The 19,042-nt window shown below is 37.9% G+C and overlaps 1 protein-coding gene across 6 annotated transcripts; it reads left to right on the top strand.

The window, feature by feature from the left end:
* Nucleotides 1-643: 643 nt before the first annotated feature.
* On the top strand, nucleotides 644-18,276 carry map6a (microtubule-associated protein 6a). Of its 6 annotated transcripts, none has more exons than XR_014626320.1 (5): nucleotides 681-1,739; nucleotides 8,450-8,663; nucleotides 10,751-10,928; nucleotides 15,627-15,737; nucleotides 17,765-17,774. XR_014626320.1 is itself a non-coding variant. In XM_084400748.1 (5 exons), the coding sequence occupies exons 1-5, from the start codon at nucleotides 1,033-1,035 to the stop codon at nucleotides 17,895-17,897; spliced, it is 1,380 nt and encodes a 459-aa protein (XP_084256874.1). In that variant the 5' UTR covers nucleotides 681-1,032; the 3' UTR covers nucleotides 17,898-18,268. The 6 variants fall into 6 exon arrangements, 5 of the variants coding, with proteins under 5 accessions (XP_084256876.1, XP_084256874.1, XP_084256878.1 ...); XM_084400748.1 differs by having other exon boundaries at nucleotides 10,751-10,965; nucleotides 17,765-18,268; XM_084400750.1 differs by lacking the exon at nucleotides 15,627-15,737 and having other exon boundaries at nucleotides 644-1,739; nucleotides 10,751-10,965; nucleotides 17,765-18,275.
* The last annotated feature ends 766 nt before the right edge of the window (nucleotides 18,277-19,042 follow it).

Genomic DNA, 19,042 nt, shown 5'->3' with positions numbered 1-19,042 from the left:
GTATGCCTTACAACATGTGCATAAAAAGAAGGGATTAATGCAAAAAGGAGTTTTTGAGTGAGTCACTGAGTCCCGACATGCTCATGATGTAAGTTTATATTAAGTAATAATCTTCATTCAAATACTTATGGAATGCTATAAAACCTTTACTATTGATTACTCACCTATTGTTAAGCATGAGTCAAGCAATATTCAAGCAAAGATGCATTACAATGATAGAAAAGACGTAATGTTACAAAAGATTTCTATTTAAAATAAATGTTTTTAAAAAATCACAAAAATGTATTAAGCAGCACAACTGTTTTCAACATTGATAATAATAAGAACTGTTGAGCAATTATTTCTGATGGAAATCACAGGAGTAAACTAAAAGAGAAAACAGTTATTTTAAATCGTAATAATAGTTACAATGTTACTGTTTTTATTGTTAGGCTATATTTGCTCAAATAAACGTAGTCTTGCTGAGCATAAAGGACTTTTTTCAAAAACATTTTGAAACGGTTAATTCTGTATCTGCAGAATATCATTATAATGATTATCTGTATCATTATAAACATGTTGAAACTATTTTTGAGCATCTCTCCCATCATTTCCAACAGCGATGTCTTCAGGACTCTAGTTTAGTGGGCGGGGCTTTGAGCGCATTGCAGACGTTGCGTGATGATGAGAGTGGCAGGTGATTCAGCTCCTCTCTATGGATGCTGAGCGGAGCAGGGCGCGCGCGCGGGAGGGGCTGCTGTGTCTTCACAAATTCTCGTATTGTAACGAACGCAAGGGGATCAGGACGGAGCTAAACCAGAATATTCCATAGATTAAACCCCTCCAGAACCCGTAATGCATCTTTTAAAGTGGATTTGTGTCCTGTCATCTTTGACAACATCGTTTTAAGGGGGGGGAAACATTGCGAATCGGACATTTTGAGTATTTCCTGTGAGGCTCGCGAGCGCGTTTAGTTCCACAAACTGAATACAAAACAGCTTCGGGGAAAGGAAGAGATTGGCATAACAGAAGGTAAGACGTTGGCAAACCATCATGGCATGGCCCTGTATCTCCAGAGCCTGCTGTATGGCTCGGTTCTGGAACCAGCTGGACAAGGCCGACATTGCGGTGCCGTTGGTTTTCACCAAGTACTCGGACGTGTCCGAAATGCAGCATCTTCACCTGCAGCAGAAGGTCGCCATAGAAACGCAGCCGCTTCACAACGACCACGACGCGGTGACCAAAGGACCTCCAGCCCATGAAGAGAACATCGGCGGATCTGTGATGCGCCAGGACTTTAAACACTGGAAAGTTCGTCCGGAGCCCAGCTGCAAGCCAAAGAACGACTATCATTGCCCTGAGGTCCCTTTTAACAACGAGACCCAGTATCAGAAGGACTACAAACCCTGGCCTATCCCAAAGAAGGGAGATCATCCTTGGATCCCCAAACCCTCTCCGACCATCTCAGTGGGCCCTGACCGCATCCCTGACAGATCCAAACACACCAAGACAGATATGATCGACAGTGGGGTGGAAAAGAGTCAGATTGCGGACAAGGTGCAAGAGAAGGAGATCCTGTCTAGTGGAAGGAAAAAGAAGCAAGCCAAGAAAGTGACCATGGATTCTGAAATCAAAGCTGACGTGAAGTTGGAAGGGCAGGGCATGGGGGATGCCACCACTACAGAGGGAAAAGGGAGGGCAGATGTGGATGCCCTCAACCGGAAGATCAAACAAGAAGTCACATCTGGCAGCTCCTATAGGTATGGCTGATTATTATTGTACAGCAGTGGTTTTCAACGAGGGATCTTGGACCCACTAGGGGCCCTCAGCAAACTTCCTTAGAATAACATAAGAATTATTTAAAATAAGACCAAACGAGTATTAAAATAAGCTAAAAAAAACTTATTCCCAACTCTTGGAAAACCTGGATATGATGTAGCCTAATAAAAAATAAAAACGTGATCCCTAAACCTGGAATGGTCATGTAAATTAATAAAATCTTAAAAAGGCATGAACCTTTTTATAATGAATGTCATTTTTTGTCAAAAAAAAAAAAAAAAAAGTTTCAAAATGTTTTAAAAACTAGCAACTTACAGCAGAAGTTCCAGTAGTATCTTGTCTGTCGCATTGATGTGCAATGTTGAGAACTGCAGGCATTCAGAGGCAGATTTTGGGAGGAAACTTCTGGCAAAAGGGAGAGACAGAGCATAACAGCACCAACAATTGGCACATGTACTAGTGTTATACCTGGTATTGAATCTATACATGAATGTGTATAGAAAGGACCAAATGCCTCTCACAATGATACTAAATATTATGATAAATTGTGCTAGGCTAGCTAAATAATACTAAATGATGTCTTATTGAAAAGAAGGGAAAAAATGGAACAATTAGCTTTAAGTTTAGGGATTATAAAATATCAGTAGCTCAGTATAAAACTAAAGCAATAGAAATCAAAAAAAAAAAAAGTGTGTTTTGGAGTAAAAAAAGGTCATACAATGGAGGTCAGCTGTGGGTTGAATCTCGCGTATACTGCTTTACTAACAACACCTACAGATGGCAGGACATGCAGGGGGCAGGGGAGCGCAGGAACAGATGCTGTTTTTGGAAATGACTTTCATTTTCTTCAGGGTTAGCTTTAGGGCTAAGTGAGGGCAGTAGGTGAATTGTGGAATTTCCAGTTGTTAATAATCAATTTGTTATGAAAGTGGTGTAAAATTGTCATGTTTGTGGAATTCAGAGAGAGTCTTTGCAGACCCCTACAATAAGCTTTTGTTTTCCAGCTAGCTAGCATATAAAACAGTGCTTTTTTATTTGCCAATCTTAGCCTTAAACAGATGGAGATGAAGTTTGTATAGTGCTGTGCTGTTTCTGGTCCTGCGTGGTATTCGGTTTCCTTTCAATCACTTTTTATTACAAACTGTGAACAATAAATGTGTTAGAAAAAAAGTCATTGTCATTGTCAAAAAAAGTCTGTCATTGTCATTGTTGAGTAGTTGTGTTTAATTGACAGGTGGCAATTTGTCCATAATTCTCCCACTCATTCATGTGCGCTTGCAAAACAAGATTGAGCTTTTTTATACTGTACTTTTATGGTAAATTGCTTGTGATGTTACGAATTTGCAGGTTGCTTTGGATAAATTTGTTTAATGACTAAATGGAAATGGAAACAATGTTTATGGTATTGAATTTACTCTGCATTAAAATACATTGCATTGGGATGTAGCCTTTAGACTTGCTTATTTGTTGAGTGAGAAGAACTGCATTAGGGCAGTTTTTTTTTTCTTGACTAGGAGGAAAATACACAAGAGGAAAAAAACACTGAGTCATCAGTTCATTTTGTGTGACAGTCTATGCATGAATTGTTATAGTGTGATTCCTTAAACTGAAAAGCTCAGGATTAATTTGACTTAATCTTATGTTTAGTCCTGAGTTTTGAAATTATTATTATAATATTTTTTTTTGCCTTGTCATGCTACAAAGCTGTAGGGCTGTAAGAAGGCTGTAAGAAGCCTGCAAACACATTCTGTAGTGTTTTATTTTGAGCCAGAGAAAACACAGGTGTGCCTTGACAGAATGTGATGGAGAGAAAGTTGCTTCCTTCATCTATCTTTGCATCAATCTTTTCATTTATCTCTTTAGTGTCCCTCTCTCTCTCTCTCCCCCTGCAGATCAATATGCTTTGGTCTGCAATTTATCTCTGTACGATATATTATATGTGCACAAAATCTTGGAAATGCAGTGCAAGTGTTTAGCAGTCATTTTTTATTTATTAATCATTTTAGGGTTATTTATTTGTTTCTTATTGTTTTATTGTTGACTTTAAAATAGCACACCAGCTCTGATTCAGTGTTGTTAACTAAAACTTAAGGGGCATTTACACGACACAGTTTTCAACTAAAAATTGAAAACTTTTTATTCTTTATGGCTGTTCATTTACATGACAACAGCATTTTGGGGGCCTGGAAACTTTGCAAGTTATCATCTCCATGTAAACTACAAAAATGCGAATTTGTGAAAACAGTGACTTAATGCGCATGCATATTACGTGATATGCACAAGGATATTATATGATTGTTCAGTTTATTGGTGCATCGTGTTTCTTTACAAAGTGGCATTGCCAACTGACTGGCATGCATAATAGGCTACAGCATTTTAGTTGTTTTGACATAGGGGTGGGCAAAAATCACGATATGAGTAATTTTATTTTACAATATATATGATATATATATGATATGATATGTAGTTATTTTTGCTTTCAAAAAGGTTTTTATGATATACATTTTTTTGGTACCATTAAAATTTCTGAATTCTTATCACCATTTTCAATATAATTTTAAAAACTTGCCTAAAAAAACTCTCAAGCTTACTGAAGACAAGTAAACAGTAGTTGTTGTCAAAAGTACTGTCTTCAGTACCAAGTCGGTATACTGGATTTTAAAAAATGTGATTTTGTGAAAGCATTTTGAAAATGTGAAAGCATTTTGAGCGCTGTTGAATGGATTCTTAACCTCTGATTAGTCATTGTGTTCACGCACTCAACATATATGTCTCTGATTGACCACTGTGTTCACACGCTCAACATGTCTGTGATTGGCTACAATGATCAACGCTTCAAAAACGTGTTGTAAATAGACGTCTTTGACGCTCCTTGCCGGATCCCTAATATATCCGCTGATAGACGCCTGCTTTCAAAATATATCATCACATTTTCAAAATTTCAGTACCGACTTGGTATCGAAATCGGTACTTTTGACAACACTAGTAAACAGTGATAAAGAAAGAGCAAAGAAAACAAACTACAATAGAACAAAGACACAAATGAAATAGACCTACCTGAAAAACGTCAAGCAGAAATACTACATAAAATGTATAAACAAATGTATAAAAAAAAACAGTGAATGCATAGTTATAAAAGTGATTCAGTCAAGAGAGATTTTCTCTCTTTTCGTTATATCGCCCACCCCTTTAGCATTCGTGTGTACATTCGTTGTTGTCTGTACACAAAACTTTTCAAAATCACAAAGGAAAAACATTTCCGTTTTTAGTGCATCATTGTCATGTAAACGTACCCTGAAACTATTAAAAAAATATTTGTATCAATTTAAATAAAGCTGAAATAGAATAAAATATAAATATTAGATTAAAAAAGATTATTACTATTAAATAAATAAAAAAAAATCATTCTTCTTCCTTCCCTCTCTTTACTTGTGCAGTAACTGAAGGCACTGTAACCATTCAAACACTGGAATCAATAACAGAAGAAGCAGCAAAGAGAGAGAGCGAGAAATAAGAGAGAGTTTTGCCTTACAAGGCAGTATTACACCATGCCTGATCTCATTGGGATTCACTTGGAGTCCAAAGTGAATGTCAAAAGGAATATGCCATACAGCAGAAACTGAAACACGATGCACATGCTGGATGAAACCTATTTATCTGGACCCATTTGAGAGCAAGTCCGTTACTAGAATGAGAAGTGACATTACTAATCAAATAATTGTTTTCAATGCTGGTGGATTAATAGAAGGAATCACTTTCGATTCATTCAAATACACTGTTTATTATTGGTAGCGTCAGATGCTGTGTGTTGTCATCTGACAGGTCTAGACTACATTAAAATAATCAGGATGTTGTTTTTGGATCCAAGTAAAAAGCAAAACAGCTTTACATGCTTCTGTTAAACACCACGTTATTCCAGTGTGCCAAGCCTACCCATGATGCATTGCTCTGGCACCCCACCACACAATTCTCTAGTGCCAGCATATCACCATAGTGACGGCTGTTCACAAAAGCTCAATGCCTGGGGAGAAGAAGAGGTATCAACCTCACTGTATGCTCAAATATACAGATGACAACAGTTAATTAAATGTGTGAGCTCATTTGAATAAATATTGTGATTTTCCATTAAATCTGTTAGATTAGTAAGAAAATAAGTAGGTATAAAACAACACTGTTGAACAGTGTTGATGTCCTTTATCAAATGAATGATTTGACAGCTGGTACCAAGCACTGATTTACAATAAGCACACTAAGTTCATTGTTAGCAGTCCAATTGTATGTGTGTAAATCCTTCTCTCTCTGTCTTTATGTCTTTTTCTATGTGTGTGTGTGTGTGTGTGTGTGTGTTGCTTTATCTTGTGCTATAACCTCTGACTCCTCCCCCTTCTTCTTTCATGTTTGTCCTGTGAGTGTTTGCTGCCTGTGGCCTTGACTTCTATAAGCTGCCTTTGTACTGTCATTTCAAGCACTCTGACTGGACTTCATTTGTCTTATATAACAACTTTCAGTTCTTTCTTTTTCGCTCCCCTGTGCTCTCAACAGGGAGAGAAGGGAGGCCTCACATTAAATCAAAACACTAGCCACAATTTTATAGTCAAACTCAGAATGCATGCATCTAATAGATCAAAACAACAATGTCATTTCCAACACATCTCAAATTATGTATTTTTAATATTAGCAAGTGTTGTTTATTAATTTGTCAATTGAAATGAATCAGTAAATTCATGAAATACTATAATAGTATATAAATAATACTAAAAATAACACCATTAATAGCATTGTGTGGTAGAAATGTAAAAAATTTTGATTAAATAATTAGATTTTTATAATGACTTTTCATAGTTTAAGATTGAAAGTTTGGGTCTGGAACAACATATATATACACAAAAAGGATTTGAAAAGTAAATAGTTTTATTATTATTATTTTAATAGATTGTTTTATTCGACCTTCATATAGGTTCATCAACCTCTGGATCATTTAAAAGCTCAAAATTGAAAAAGTTTTTTTTTAAACGTTTCTAGAAACTGAGAGTCAAAATAATTTTATGCTGCTATTTTTGCTGTTGATAAAGAGTCACTCGTTTTTAACCTGTAATATTCCTCTATAAAGCATGGCATGGGGCATGTGTGGTTTTCACATCCCCTATTTTCTCTGTGGGGGTTAATGTTCTCCCACATGCTGTCCCATGACTTTGTTCATCAGCTTGGCAATCCCATACTAACAGGCCTAGAATCTTTCCTAATTCTAACTGTAAAGGAGTTTCAGATCCAGTAATCTTATATCTCATCTCCAGTAGAACAGTGTTTGATATCAAATGTTCTCAGTTCTTTTTTTAAACCTAATCTTAATATGTCAGAATGGTTGATTCTGTTTCTTACAAAGAGGTATTGATTTGATTCTTATTCATGGAAGCTAAGCAACTAATTGATCTAATGGTATGATAATGGTTCACCCTGCCTGACACTGACGTCGCTTTCCTGTTCTATCAGTCCTAATCAATATAGTCTGCCCCTCTGAGGTTGTAATGTTACAGAACCAAAAAGAAAGAGAGAGGGTTCCCATTATTAAAAATTGGGGAATTTTGATACTATGTTTTCCAGGCCTGGAAAAGTCATGAAAATGTAAAATAAATCTTTAAAAATCATGTAAATGTATATAGTGGAAATCCAACGTTCCATCTTTCCTCAGCTAAAACTCGCAAGAGAGTGATTCTGATTTGACAGTGAATCTTTTGACTGAATCGTTAAAACCAGTTCACAAATCGTTTTGAATTGATTCATTCGTGAATTAGTCTGTTTTTAAATGATTTTGAAATACTTCTTTAGGTGAACAGAGTTTGTATAAGACTTTATACAATGATTTCTGTCTGTATGTGTGCATGTGTGTTAGATGTACTGCGGATAAGTTGGGTGTTGGGTAATCTGCAATGCACACACCCGTGAAGTATATACCATTTGTCTGTGTCATCTCTGTGAATAAAGACTCATTACTCATCCAAAAGAAGTGGCCACTGCCTCAGGAAAGACTCTTCTGTTGAGTTGAGATACAGATGTAGAGAAATCTCTGCATTATGGATGGTGCATAATATCTAGGTCTATACGGCAGTGTCTATATATAGCCATAGCAAATAATTATTCTATATGCAATCATTGTTGTGTATTATAGTGTAGCGCCTTGTTGTAATCTAAAAGATTGCTCTCTTGATTTGTGTGATCTGTCAAAACTTGTAAAAATGGCAAAATATGTGGTTGAAGAATAGCAATTATTGACCCTATTAAAATGGAAGTTTTGTTACTAGTATTTGTATATTAGATATAGTATATGATAGTGTACTTCTAAACATTGCCTATGTAACTTTTAGCAGATATATGATTTAAAATATGCATTTCTTTACAGGAAAAAATGGATCTAAAATATTGATGACTCATCTTGGACTTGTTTATCCAATCAAATGCTCTCTAGAATGAGAATGTCCCTCCCCTAACTGCTGCAGACTAGCAAGTTGAAAATCATAGTTCACGGCTGTGAAACCCAAGCTATTTTTTTGCCCGTAACTACACGTCTCAGATTTAACAGTTTTATACCTTTCTGGATTCACAGTGTGGTCTTAAAATTCAATATGTGTGGGATGAATCCCCCACTACACTTGATTTTCCAATAATTGTGATGTTATCTGTTTCCTAATGTCAGGAATGAGTTCAAAGCCTACGCAGATGTGAAATCTGTGAAGGTCTTCAGGACCCAGTCTCAGTATAAGCCTCCCGATGAGAGGGCTAATCTGGAGACCAGCTACAGCTCCACCTACAGGGGCTGCCAGGGCAGTCAGCTGCCAGATGACAACAAGGGCCTGGATAGGAGGAGGATCCGCACACTGTACCATGAACCTTACAGAGAGAGCAGCAAGGTAAGAGCCTGTGTGTAGAAGTTAAAGGGTTAGTTCACCCAAAAATGAAAATTCTGTCAGTAATTACTCACCCTCATGTTGTTCCAACCATGTAAGTCTTTCGTTCTTCTTCGGATCACAAATTAAGATATTTTTGATGAAATCTGACAGCCGTCTCACTCCTCCATAGGCTTTCAGAGGGACCGAAACTCGCCGGCCCAGAATAGTTATTAAAATTAAAATTAGTTGTTAAAATAGTCCAAGTGACTACAGTGGCTACACATTAAGTTTATCATGCGACGACAATACTTTTTGTGCGGAAAAACAACAAAACTAACGACTTTATCCAACTATTAGTGTTCTTCAATGTGGGCCTCTGACGATGGTTCATGGGAGCGCCAGGACGCATGCGCGAGAACTGAGATTACGGTGTTCTTATTCTACTACTACTTGTTACTTGCTGCTCACTCCTTGGGAGTATTACCACCATCTACTGTACAAGATGACGTCCCGACATTGCCGGAAGCGCAAAACGGTCTGTTTATAAGCAGAGGAAGACGTGCGCTGTAATGTAAGCTATTGAATTCGACACTTATTGTGATTTAGGTCTCGATGATGTCGGGACGTCATCTTGTACAGTAGATGGCGGTAATACTCCCAAGGAGTGAGCAGCCAGTAACAAGTAAGTTAGTAGTAGAAGAAGAACGCCGTAATCTCAGTTCTCGCGCATGCGTCCTGGCGCTCCCGTGAACTCTCGTCAGAGGCCCACATTGAAGAACACTAATAGTTGGATAAAGTCTTATTTTGGTTTTTTTCCGCACAAAAAGTATTGTCGTCGCATGATAAACTTAATGTGTAGCCACTGTAGTCACTTGGACTATTTTAACGATGTTTTTAATAACTATTCTGGGCCGGTGAGTTTCGGTCCCTCTGAAAGCCTATGGAGGAGTGAGAAGGCTGTCAGATTTCATAAAAAATATCTTAATTTGTGATCCGAAGATGAACGAAAGACTTACATGGTTGGAACAACATGAGGGTGAGTAATTACTGACAGAATTTTCATTTTTGGGTGAACTAACCCTTTAAGAAAAACTACACAGTACTCGGATTAGAGGTTGAGCACTAAGAGTTAAGTTCTTGTTGTGCTTGTTGCAGAAGGCTGGAAATCAATTTTTGATGTCAGCAATTTATGTGCTCAGTGGCTGGAAAAGAACTGAACAACAGTTTTTTTTTCTCAGCAGTACTTTTTCAAAGTAGTTTGACGTAACTTTGGCTTCAGGGGTTTAGTGTCTTTTCTTAGCATCGAATCAGCATCAGCTCTTTGTTTCATTGAACTGTTCTGACTTGCTTTACATTAGCATCAGAGTCAGTTCTGGACTTCTGGCTAATTAATATCTTTGCTAACAGTGTTTGTTTTGAGATCCGTATACTGTGTGGCTTTTGTGTGACCAAAACTGTATGATCAAAAGTGATTTTTGAATCACTAAAATCTGTGTGTGGTCTTAACAATGTGTAAGCAAAATTTTAAGATTTACTTCTTGAGAGTCATTTACCACAGGAACATTTACCATGTCTATTTTTTTAAATGCATGTTATTGTTTCATTTGAAAAAAAATTGCGACCTCATACCTCTTAAAATGTCATAACTCGATCTTGAATATGACAGACTTCTCACTGGTGACATGATGAACTTCTCCAATCAATTAGTCCACTTAAACCCACCCCTTTTTTATTACTGGCCTTAATCTCGCACTTCGCATTCAGATCTTCCTCCATCCAATTAATATTCGATGCCTGCCCTACATTTTTCTTTTTCTTTTTCAATAATACGTTTCACTCAGATGTACGTTACAGAAGAAAAAATGTACTTAAATTTCAAGCGTAAGTTCAAGCGTATCAACTTTCTCTGCCTCTAAAATATTTTTTCTGCTGGTATACCCAGGGCTACCCAGGGCTGAATGGGTGAGACAATTAATGTTAGCCAGTAATAACGTAGTCTAACATTTCCATTCAATCCAAGTCCTATCCTACATTTCCCATTGGATAATGGAATACGTTGCATATCGTTAGTAAAATACCATTTGTGTGCCATTTCATGTCTTGTACAGGTAGAGAAAACCAGTCTTCCTCGATCCAAACCGAAAAAGAGCACCTCCACATCTGCCACACCTGGCAAACCGCTGAAGAAGTCCAAGGAGAAGCAGGCGACGTCGGTGCGCGGTTCGAAGAAGAAGAGCTCCGAGAACCAGCCGGGGAGCAGAGCGGCGCAGGGCGACAAGGAGAAAAGTAAAGAGATCAACAACAAACTGGCTGAGGCGAAAGAGTAAAAACCATTGCACTTCTTCTCTCATTTAATCTCTTCCTGAAAGGGTGAAAGCAGAACGAAGGCTGCAAAATTATTTAACAAGAGGTTCTCATTCCTTTACTATTCTGTCCATTGCTTCCCCTTCCGCCCCTTCTCTCTCTCTCTCTCTCTCTCTCTCTCTTTCTTTTTATCTATCTGATGCACCTCTCGTTTTATTCCTCACTGTATATTTCCAATACACACCGCCCCTCTCTCTCTCTCTCTCTCTCTCTCTCTCTCTCTCTCTCTCTCTCTCTCTCTGAGAGGTCAGTGGGCTGTTTTTAGAACATTTTCAGGGTTGGAATTTTACGTTTTTCTCCAGTTTTGCCTCACAATCTCACCAGTAATATCAAAGCGTTTGCATTTACTATAGCTCCACACACTCTCCTCATCTCCACAACAAGGTTTCCATGGCAACCACTCTACTGGTTGGCTAGTGGATGCTCTTATCTTGCATGGAGCCATTAGCTAGAAGCTCTGTATGTTTTACTTCCCATCAGATGCTCAGACTGGTGGGTTTCATTTATCAAGGGTTTTACAGTCAAGCTGATTTGTGTACGATAAGCCTTTTTAAATCATGTTTATGTAAATTAGGGAACATGCAAAAGCCACAAAGGCCAATTTCTTAGTCCAAAATCTTTGATAAATGTGCATCTTTGGTTTTACAATTATATTGATCTATTACCTGCTTGCTTTGCCTGTTTTATGTAATCATTTTATTGATTGAACACCCCAGGCTCCCAAGTGATATGTTATGATCTCAGATCACTTTGGTGCTGTGATTATTTGAATTATTTTCTCTGTTTTCTTGCTAATTTTTTCCATCATGAAAATGTTGCTGAATCATTACAGGAACAGAATATCTCCAAATAGCTTTTGTGGGAACATCAGTATCTCCAAAAAGCCATCTGTCAATATCATATAAAAATTAGGCCTTGTTTCGGCCCACTTGGTTGCCTGGACAGCCAACTGGATTACAGTAACGTGATATTGCATTATGGGATGTCAATTTGTCTTTGGATAGAAATTAGAATAGGATGTTCACTGTGATTTTTATTTGCAAAACAAACCTGTAGAAAATCTAAGATAAACTAAAACATGTTTTTGTATTGTTTGGTTTTGAGGTGTTAGTGGGCTTCTATTCCATGCTCTGCCCAGCTGTTTCACATGCACACTTCCCATCCCCCCTAAGGGATCCCCTGAGGTAGACAGATGGGGGATCCCGAAAGTAGAGGGAACTCAAAAGGTCAATAGATTAGCCAGCTTTAAATCAAAGCCCCTTTTTATGTGAATGCAGATTCAGCGTATTAATTATTAATGACTTTTCCCAGAGTGTCTCCTGCTTTGTTTGGTCCTGCATCCCCCCTGTTGTTCAATGACTGACATGACCTGTATTCTCGACTAATTGTTCTGTTTATTATCACGTGTCCCCTGATGTATTGGTAAGTCGAATGCAGTCTGTTTGGAATGCTGTTTGTTTACTCTCAACTGCATGACCATTGTCATATTTCTTTATGTTTGTTATATTCAAACGTAAGGCCCCAAAATGGCCTTTTCCCATGATGCACATGTACAAGAGGACATTTTATGCAGACTTAAAGGGAAAAAATTCTGTCATAATTTACTCACCTGAACAAAAACATTTACATCACAGAAGAAAGAACGGTATATGAGATTGGTACATGGACATGAGGGTGAGTAAATGATGACAGAATTTTCATTTTTGGGTGAACTGTCCCTTTAAATTTCAATGCTGATCCATTCACAGAGATGATTTTGTGTTGCCAGTGAAACCTTTTTATATATAATCTGATCAGGCCTGATGTAACAGCACATAATCATGGCTTTCATTTTCTTTGCATGTGACATGACTGACGCAGATTCATGTCTGTTTGTGATGGAAGAACTAAAGATGTTGGTAGATCATGGGACTGAATGACATTCATTTTGGTATCCTAATGTCTTAATTTCCTGGCATTATAGAAGAGCATAGTGTAAGATCATGCTTTTATTTTTTTTACCATGTACCTCCCCTCTGCAAATCCTCTCTGTCTCTGGTTTCATCCTTTGAGGTCTTCTCCATTGTCAGTATGTCAAATATGTGATCTCATTGTCCTGTTTGCCCTATCAGTGCACAGTAAGTCCGTGATCTATTGCCAGATTGAAGAAATGTACTTGAAGCCTGTATAAATAAAGCATTTAAAAGGTATAAATAAACATCTAACAAAATGTATGAAATAAATTGACATGCATTTATTAAGTTTAGGGGTAACTGCATTTATTCCTCCATAAATTGACGTGTTTCCATTTGTGGAATGTGAATAATGCAAAACGCCTTTTAAAAATGCTGTTTGAATTGCAAATACAGTCATCTCAGATTGGTCAATGACGGGTCAACCACAAAAGATAGAGGCTGAACTCAGAATAGTATACTAATACTATTTTTCTAAGAGTAATTCTCTTGACAGGAATAATAAGAGTAGTGTGCTGTTCCAAATTCAGCCAGGAACCGCTGTCGTGCACAACAAAGTGGTTGTTTTTTTTCTTAAAGTCACCATGACACCAGAAGAGACAAAAAAATAAATAATGGAATATTGCAGTATTTATTATAACACATTTTTTTTTATTCATGTGACCTTATAATCTTTAATCAAAACTTCCCCTCCCTTCTGCAGCGTCATCTCATCTCTTCTCTTCTCTGATGACGTGTTTACTGGCACGAAGGCAGGACAACCTGTCACTCGCATGTGATCACGGCAATAGCAAACAACTATCCAATCAATTCCTGATGGACAAAATCAAGTCCCGCCCAACATTTGCTCTTGTTCGAGATGCCGCTTTACTTGGATATATACATCACAATAGGGAAGAAAAGACTATAGCGAATTTTGTTTCATGCCGGCTTTATTAAATGAGCTTGACAAGTGACGCAGTGCTTCTGTAACGTCTCCAATTGATAATGTTCTGTGAACTAGTTGCCACATACCATGTAAAATGCCATTTAAAAGCAGTTGTACCATATATATAAATAAATTAAATACAGGCTTCAAATTCAGAGTCCCTTGTGGAATTTAACACAAAGTTTCAGAATTTGTAACGAATGAAAGTATTCATTTCTTCAGTCTGGCTTTAGAACAGCTACATGGAGCCCATTCTCTTCAGTGCTGTGCTCTGAATGACTACGCCACAGGGTGAGGGCCTTTTCTTGTATTTTGCAGCCTTTGGTGACTCAATTACTGTGCTAATATAATCTGGGAATTAAGGGAAGGTGTCCTGGGGAGACAGAGGAGGACAAGCTAGCGGGAATGTACATGTCCGGTGTGCTTGCTTGCGTGCGTGTGTGTGTGTGTGTGTGTGTGTGCTTAGCACAGGTGCTATATAGTCCATGCATACTGAAAAAGGAGAGAGAAAAAAAAAAAACAATGTTATATGAAAGGGCCTCAGATTTAACTTTGATGATGTGAATTGTGATTTCTCTCTTGCTTGCTCATATTTATTGAAATTAATAAATGCAAACGCAGAAACAGAGGTGTCGTGGTTCATTTTGTGGTGGTTCATGTGGGAGGGTTTGGGGACTCGATGGTAGGTGCATCTGTATCGTTTCTGCCCTGTCCTTCTGTCTGTCTCTGTCGCTGTCATAGATGTCGAATCCACATGGAAGAGAACTATTCCGATGTTTATGGTTTACATTTGGTTTTGCGACTCTCATATTTTGTGTGACAGGCTCTGGAATAGGTTCTGGCATCTTTATGGTTGTGCATATTGCTGTCAGCTGAGAGTTGAGAAATATATGTTTGCATCTTGAGTGAATCTGATATATTGCAGCTTTCAGTGTCTCATATGTGCAAAGTAATAAAAGGTGCAGTCTCCTATTCCAGGACCAAGTATCATAGATGTACGTGCAAATGAGAAACTATTGATATCCCATCCTGAATAGAATGATCCTTGAAAGATCAATGTGTCAGTCTTTAATGATTGGCTTTAATAATGTGATTTATTGATTGATTTAAATTTGGTTGATTCTATATAATGATTTTGTGCTTTGGGAGTTGAAGGAATAGATCACCCTAAAACAAAAATTATGTTATCATTTACTCATCCTTGTGTTGTACCAAGCCTGTATGACTTTATTTCTTCCATTGAATACAAAAGTTTTCGACAAAGTTTGACACAATGAGAGTTGTTTCCTTTTGTGTTCCATGGAAAAAAAGAAAGTCACACAGGTTTGGAACGACATGAGGGTGAGTAAAGGCCCGTTCACACAAAGACCGATAATATAACTATAACAATAACTTTTATCGTCCACACCAGCGGACAATATATCGTTCTCTTCATTCATTCTAAGTGCGCACTTTGTCATCTTTTACTTTAAATGCTCGAGCTCGAAAGCAGGATTTATTCTGATTGGCTGTTTTTATCGTACATCAGCTGAAAAAAAAAAAACGATATTGTTTCTCTGTGCCGTTATTGTTATAGTTATGGTGTGGTCTCTGCTATTCTTTAATATTTAGAACGATTTTTAGAACTTTATCATTATAGTCATGCCAGAATTATAACGACATCATTTTCATTTTGGGGTGAACCATCCCTTTAACTACTTTAATGTTCAGCTAACGAGTGATCTTGTCGTTCGTTTGAAGGGTTATGCTAAAACAGTACCACTACATTCAGCTCTTTCAGCCCATCCGAGATATTGGTTGGGTGCAGACACTAAAGCAACACCTGTGGCGCTGTGCACTGCCCGACCCAAGGTAATACTCGCCTGAGAATAAAAGCTTCTTCCGTCTCCATCCGTACCTCAGCAGCACAATTATTACTCACTGTGGGAAACTGTAGTGTTGCGCTCGTGTTTCCATTGAGAATTGAGTACACCATAACTGCTCAATGTTCTTCATCTTTTGATTTGCTCCCATGCGTATTCTCTTCCATATGGAAAGTGTTTGGCCAAAGGTTGACAGTTTGACTGCTCATGTACTGTATGTTGTTTTCCGGTTGTTTGTTGTTTTTGGAGGATGTTGAAAACTTTGTCACAGTGGGGGTTTTTTTTTAATACATGTGTGTTTCGTTTCAGTGTGGACTAACATCACATACACATACATCACATATTTGTGGTACTTGTAATTTGATGTACCATCAATCTCTTCTCCTTAACACTGGAACAATCAATTTACAGTGAACTTTAAATGTCACTCATAGATTAATTTCTTTTCTCTTTTTGTATTCAAAAGATTAATTAAACTGAACTTGATATTTAAACTGCTTTAGTTTTAGAAACACAGCACACTGTATTCTTGTTTAGTGGTGTCTGTCTTGTTGTTTTCATGCTGGTTTTAATTTCTGCACTTTTCCTTTGAACAACCTGAGATTACAGTCATAATTCATCTATTTATTTATATACAGTGGGGTCCAAACATCTGAGACCACTGGTGAAAATAGTTTTGTTTAAAAGAAAAAAAAAAGTGGGACAAATTTGCTTTTAATTAGTGACCTAGAAATACAGTACAATATTTAACTAAGAAATATTTTAAATACTTATTAATAATAGCATGACTTTCAAAGTCTTGGATTGCTGTTCTTTTTACACTATTTCATAACGCCCATTAACATAACTGAATTTCAGCTCCGTCCGGAAGCTTGATAAAGCTCATCGATTGTACACACTGTAAATAAATACAGTCACGATGACACTGATTTTACCATATCAATCCCAGCACGAGTCTGATGATGAAACATTGGAAGAACTGTATCATTAACAGTATCAATAACAGTGCATATTTTGCCGATCACTAACGTGATTGGCTGATGTAACATTAAAGGTATAGCGGAGGATTTTCCCGAATTTTAGAAAAGAACCGCCCTCTCCACTTTTTGAAAAAATGCACATGCGCAACACTCTACCTGCTCCCGAGAGGGAACGCCTATTAAACGTGTGCACGAGAGAGCATGCACGAGCTAATCATAGCTTACATTAGCTTTTACTAGCAGTGATTTTAAATGGATTTCTCCAAATAGCATGTCAAACTTTACCTGTCAAGTAGAAACGTCCCGACTGAGGCATCAGTGGGAAGCCCAACCTGTGTTTTGAGCGCACGCCATGGTGTGAATCGTGTGCACGAGCACGTACGACGGCCTTACGTAAACATATCACCAGAATGATTGACACTTAGGAGGACCAATAGTCTTGATGATCCACCCGGAAAAAGAAAATCCTCCGCTATACCTTTAAAGTTTGTAAAACAAATCTTGCTCCATCCTTTATCATTAATCAAAGTAGTAGAACAACAGACAACTTTATGAAAACTACATATTACAGCATTATATTTATATTTTCTCCCTTTGCATCAAAGTTCACTACTTACAATGTGCTTTTGCTGCGAAGTTGTGCCATGTTGTGAATATAGTCCCAGCTAAATGAGTTGAAGTCTGTTGTGCGTTATACCAAACAAGATCCTTTAGCCACGACTATATTCACTATAGCGAACAGAAGGCACTCGAGGTCGTAAATAATTTCTTTAGCATGTTATTGGATATTAGACGCATTTCATTCGAACATTCGCTTGATCTATTTTCACTTACATTGGTCTCGCTACAAATAGAATCTCTATAAATAGAAATGAGTAAAAAGTGGTCTCAGGATGCTCAAAGACTTGTTTCTTCTAGTGCACAATGCTATCTACCAGATAAAACACCTCATGTTGTGTCTCTGTGTCTCTCTTTCTTTCTCTCCCTGTCGCCTTTTCCGCTCCTCCTATGGCAATAACACTGTGCTGCTTCCTAGAGAATCTGAGTCTGGCCTCGGACGAGTCAGCGATTATTATTCCGAGGGTACCTCTGGAGGAGAACCACTGGTGGAACGATCAGAACCACGGAGTCGGGGAGTAGTCCGGTTCGCTCCGGATGTCAAGTACTGACACAAAGCACACGAGTGAGAGGAAGGCAGGCAGCTATAGACTGAACGATGAAGTAATGAGAAATATTTTAGGAAGTATTTTTGCAGATAGAGAGACATGTGGAATTAAAGTACTGTATGTATATATTGTATGTTATAGATTAAGACTAAATTATGAGCTTCCCAATGAGTAACACATGAACAAATAGTACCTGCGCTCCCAGACTGTTTGCAACAACTGAAATGGTGCTATAAATGTATTTTGTTTCATGCTCTTTCTCAAAACATATACAGTGTTGCCATGATGATTGTTTAGAGTAGCAAATATCATCTGTCATTAAGTGCTTCCTTATAGTATAACATACTGTTTGAGAGTCTAATAAATGTGATGAGTTTATCCGATTTTCTTGCCTTCTTCTGCTTTGTATTCATTGCAATATCCATGAAGAAATCTGTACCCAACACTTATTCAGTAGGGCATAATATTAAGCATCATATTAAAATGAGATCGTGCTGCAAGTCAGCTGTCTTTATACCAATCCTCAGAATAATTCAAAGTTTAGAGGGAACTTTGGACAGACATCTAATGAAAAATTAACTTAAGAGGCACAAGGATCCATAGGTACTCCTGTCTGATGTGAATTGTGGGATTGTCTGTTGAACCTAAAACTGTGTCTACACCGGACGCAACCGTTGTCCCGTTGCGTCGCAAAAGCTAGAAGCTGTCTACACTGGATGAGACAGAGTGTCCATTGCAAATCCATTTGTCCTTCATATCAGAAATGTGTATGTAAACACACTAGACAGACGTGTTTCACCGTTGTGCTGGCGTCTTGCGTCTTTTGCAGCGTCTCGCGCATGACACCGCATTCTAAAAACGCGGTGCTCAAGTTAAAATAAGTTCAACTTTAAAAAGACGCGTCTCGAGATCTTTCGGTTTTCCCCCATTCCACTGCCCGTATCTCGTGTTTTTCTAAGGAAAAACCCATTCTGTGTGAACCAGTCATAACTGGTCCTACTCACACCCGCTCTGAGCGGGATTCGAACCAGCATCACCGGCATGGGAGGTGGGCGTGCTAACAAGGATGCTAAATAATAATAATAATAATTCATTACATTTATATAGCGCTTTTCTCGGCACTCAAAGCGCTTTTAAGGGGGAATCTC

This window comes from Rutilus rutilus (genome assembly GCF_951802725.1).
Source record: "Rutilus rutilus genome assembly, chromosome: 25".
Lineage (NCBI taxonomy): Eukaryota > Metazoa > Chordata > Actinopteri > Cypriniformes > Leuciscidae > Rutilus > Rutilus rutilus.
The sequence above is the reverse complement of the archived record's forward strand: the minus strand, read 5'-3'. Positions and strand labels throughout refer to the sequence as shown.